At 45.4% G+C, this 4,217-nt stretch overlaps 1 protein-coding gene across 1 annotated transcript in view; it reads right to left on the bottom strand.

The window, feature by feature from the left end:
* The window catches only part of Daw1 (dynein assembly factor with WD repeats 1), a 61,725-nt gene that overhangs the window by 56,263 nt on the left and 1,245 nt on the right, over positions 1-4,217 (bottom strand). Inside the window, exon 2 of the mRNA XM_008825885.2 lies at positions 873-1,082. Within this exon, the coding sequence (XP_008824107.2) occupies positions 873-987 (115 nt within the window). The 5' untranslated portion in view covers positions 988-1,082. The remainder of the gene's footprint in view (positions 1-872; positions 1,083-4,217) is intronic.

Below are 4,217 nucleotides of genomic sequence, written 5' to 3'. Positions count from 1 at the left end.
TGTGTGTGTGTGTGTGTGTGTGTGTGTGTGTGTGTGTGTGTGTGCATGGGCCACAATACATGTGTGGAGGTCCAGAGGACAACTTAACGGAGCCTGTTCTCTCCTTCCACCGTGTGGGACCAAACTCAGTCCCTGGCTTGACAGGCACCTTTACCACCTCAATCATCTCCCTGATCCACTTATTTTAATAGGAGCTACTAGTTTAGAAGCCAGATTTTCCTTCTGTTTGTAACAAGTTGGATTTCCCTACTCCCTAAAGCTGTGTTCTCACCTATAAAACAAGAGAACCAAAAAATGTATCCTGCCTTAAACCGATAGCATTCCTTGGGCTTATTTCATGGTGACCACATCGGAATCAAGGCCTATGATCTGCTTTAAAATACGAGGAGGTGCACAAAGCCTTTAAGCAGTAGGTTCTTAATATATTTCTTGAGATGGAAACTGGAATACAGCCACTAAGGTAATACACTTTGCTGAGTGTGCTTTTTTCTTTTCATGCCTCGGCACCTTGCCGTGATCGTTCTGAAGCATTTAAAATAAAAGGCGATGAGGTTCTGTTGTCTTCTGCTCCGGGAACCAGTATCCAGGACAAATCAAATATTACCTCTCCCGCCCCAGTCGTCCTCATTCAGGAGTGACTAGGAAGCACTGTAATTAAAAGTTTAAAGACTTCCCAAAAGAACTGCTTAAAAGGTGTTGAGGAGCAGCACTGGACAGCCGTTGACGGGGTGAGAGGCACAGGCTGGAAAGCCTCCGACTTCCTGTCCCTTCGGTCGCTGGGGCAGGACCCCAGCACCCCTCCCCAAGCCCCGCCCCCTCCACCCCAGACCTTCCCGTCTGGGAGTCCAAGGCCCACTGTGGGGGTCCCGTACCTGGTGGGTAATACCTCAGCAAAAAGCTCTTGAGCTTCATTTTCCTTACTCTCCCAAGCGAAGGGGCTTCGTAGCCATGGAAACAGCCAAACAGGAGCCGGTGGCCCTGGCGCATGCGCAGATGCTTCCGTGCCTTTGTAGGGACGTTTGTTGTGTGCTCAGCGACCCAGGGCTATGGAGTCTCCAGGGGCAACGCTCCTCCATCTGCTTCTACAGGAACGAGTTTCCTTTAAGTTCTTAAATATTTCCCTAAAGGGACTGACTTATTTTAGCTCGTTTTAAACTGTAAGAAAAAGCTCTTGTTAATAAGGTGACATTCTCATATGGTTTTCAATGAAAAGCAAATAAAAATTATGGGTTTGGTTTTTTGTTTGCTTTGTTTTGTTTGTTTTTTACTTTGTTGAGACAGGGTCTCACTATGTAGCCCTGACTAACCTGGAACTTGCTTTATGTAGACCAAGCTGGCCTTGAGCTCACAGAGATTCACCCACATCTGCCTACCCCAGTGCTGGGATTAAAGGCCTGACCCACCATGCCCAGCAAAAATTACATAACTTTTAAAAAGCTATTGAATCAGTGTTCTGTTTCCTGCCAAAGACTCTGAACCAAGAATGTCCTTTTGCTTTTTCTGTTAAAGGAAAAAAAAAAAAAAAGCGAATCTCTAAGATTTTAAAGATAATCTAGCAGCCAACTGTCCTGATGCCTTCCGTTGTTGACTTGACACACCTCTGTAGAGGGACCCTCAGTTGAGGAACCGGGACCATGTCTGTGGGGCATTTTCTTGATTGTTGAGTGATCTGAGAGGGCCCACTGTGGGTAGTGCCATACCTGGGTAGGTGTACCTGTGTTGTGTAAGAAAGCAGGCTGAGTACAGGCCAGGAAAGCAGACAAGTAAGCAGTGTTCTTCCATGGTCTGTGCTCCAGGTTCCTGCCCTGGCTTCTCTTGATGAAGGACTGTACTATAAACAGAAACAAACTCTCTCCTCCCCAAGTTGGTTTTGGTCAGGGTGCTTATTACAGCAATAGAAAGCAGACTAGGACACCAACCAAGCCTACTTGGTCAGATTGGAAAGAACATTGAAGTAGAAAAACCCTGCTAACAAGCACAACTAAACCTAGGGAAAATGAGCAATGGCACCGTCGTACTTGGAAAAGGGAAGGGTATCAAATCCAAGAGGTTTCCTGCTCAACTTTCCCCTAGTCTTTAAGGCAAGGCTAAAGCCTGGGGAAGGACTAAGTAGGAAGAGACAAACACATTTTCTGTCAATGAGGAAGTTTTTGGTAGATCGTGTTCCCCAGTGCTATTATTTATGTGCATATCATTTACGAACATGGCCTTTAGAAATGTAACTTCACAGTAGAGGAATCTGGCCGACACCATCTAAATCATGTGTTCAAAGTTACCATCCCTTCAAACTACTGGAACTAGCTGACATCCCATAGTTACTATGGCTGCACTGAATAGGATGCAGCAATCCTCCAAAGTCCTGTTCAGAATCTACTACAAGGCCCAACCCATGAGGAGACATCACTCATTCTCTATTGGTCAGTTTCCCATCACTAACAAAATACTAGAGAGAAATCAAAGGATGAAAGGCTTTTTATTTTGTATCATGTTTCAGAGGTTCCAATCTTTGTCTCTGGGTTTTTTTGGCAGGGGAGGGGCATTGTTTTGTTTTGTTTTGTTTTTTGCCTGTCTAGTGAGAACATCATGAGATCACAGTGGAGGATGCTAGTCCCATCATGGCAACCAGGAAACAAAAGGGGGCCAGGGACAAAGCATACTCTCAAGTTGAGGATCTGCTATCATTACTAATGATGCTGGGGACAAAGAACTCTTGTGAGGATGGCTGTGCTTCCCCTCAGTAGGTCAAAAACTAGGAGAGGTTGAGGTTTGTTCCTGGATGGAAATATGAATTTGGAGAGATAGGAGACGATGTCCAGGCCATCTGGAGCAAACAATAAATCCATGGGAGACATCATCCAAAAAAGTGAAGCTCTTACTTTGTAGAGGCCATAGTTTTTCTCTGAACTTTGCTATAACCTGTATTAAATATGTCCCATCCAGGGCTATGGGTATGGATTTCATGGAAGAGCACTTGCTCAGCATGCACAAGGCCCTGAGTTCCTTCACCAGTACAGTACACATGGTGAGAGTCACCACATTTCATATGTTTACTGAGCCTGAGCCAGAAATTCCTTCTGTTTTTCTATCATAGGTGGTAACCCTGAGACTCTCCAGAGAGGTGAAGTCCTTCTATCCCATTTTTCACTCCAGGCTGAGCCTGGCTGGATGTATTTGGGCTAGGAGAACATTCCATGCCCAGCCTAGGTATCCATGTTGGTGAGTCCTTGTCATGAACCCGAGGGACTGAGTGGCCTGGCTCTAGCCTTGTGTCTTCAGCAATTGCAACCATGAAGGAGTAGAAGTCACTCACAGATAATTTCCAGGTAGCCTGGGTCGCCTAAGTTGGCACACACTGGTTTCCAGTCTACACTCAAAGCTCCAAGCACCCAGGGGTTTTTTCCAGCCAAATGTTCCAAAGGCTTTCACAGTCTCCCACCATCAAAATAACGTTGTCAAGTCCTTTCTGGCTATACCTCATTCTCAGTTTCCAGTCTACACTCAAAGCTCCAAGCACCCAGGGGTTTTTTCCAGCCAAACGTTCCAAAGGCTTTCACAATCTCCCACCATCAAAACAACGTTTTCAAGTCCTTTCTGGCTATACCCCAGTCTCAATACCAGTGCCTGCTTTATAAACCTTCTAATACTGTAATGAAACACTGTCCAAAACCAACGTGGGGAGGAAAGATTTCATTTGGTTTACCTGTCCTGATCACAGTTCATCAGTGAAGGAGGAGAGGGCGGGAATTTGCAGCAGGAAATGAAACACAGACCGTGGAGGAATGCTGCTTACTGGCTTATTTCTTGTGAAACACTGTCCAAAACCAACGTGGGGAGGAAAGATATCATTTGGTTTACCTGTCCTGATCACAGTTCATCAGTGAAGGAGGAGAGGGCGGGAATTTGCAGCAGGAAATGAAACACAGACCATGGAGGAATGCTGCTTACTGGCTTATTTCTTGGCCTGTGCTGAGCTACTTTTCTTACATAGCTCAGGCCCATCTAGTTAGGGATGGCACCACCCACAGTGGGCTTGGCTCTCTCATATCACTCAACATTCAAAAAAATCTTCCACAGACAAGCCCACAGACCAATCTGATGAAGGATATTCCTCAATCAAGGTTCCCTCTTCCCATGTGTCTTAGTTACTTTTCTATTGCTGTGATAAAACATTGTGACCAAGGGAACTTATAAAAGGAAGAGTTTATTTGAGCTTATGG

The sequence above is a fragment of the Nannospalax galili genome, unplaced genomic scaffold (assembly GCF_000622305.1).
Source record: "Nannospalax galili isolate Female #2095 unplaced genomic scaffold, S.galili_v1.0 scaffold127, whole genome shotgun sequence".
Taxonomy (NCBI): domain Eukaryota; kingdom Metazoa; phylum Chordata; class Mammalia; order Rodentia; family Spalacidae; genus Nannospalax; species Nannospalax galili.
This window is presented reverse-complemented; position numbering and strand designations above follow the sequence as displayed.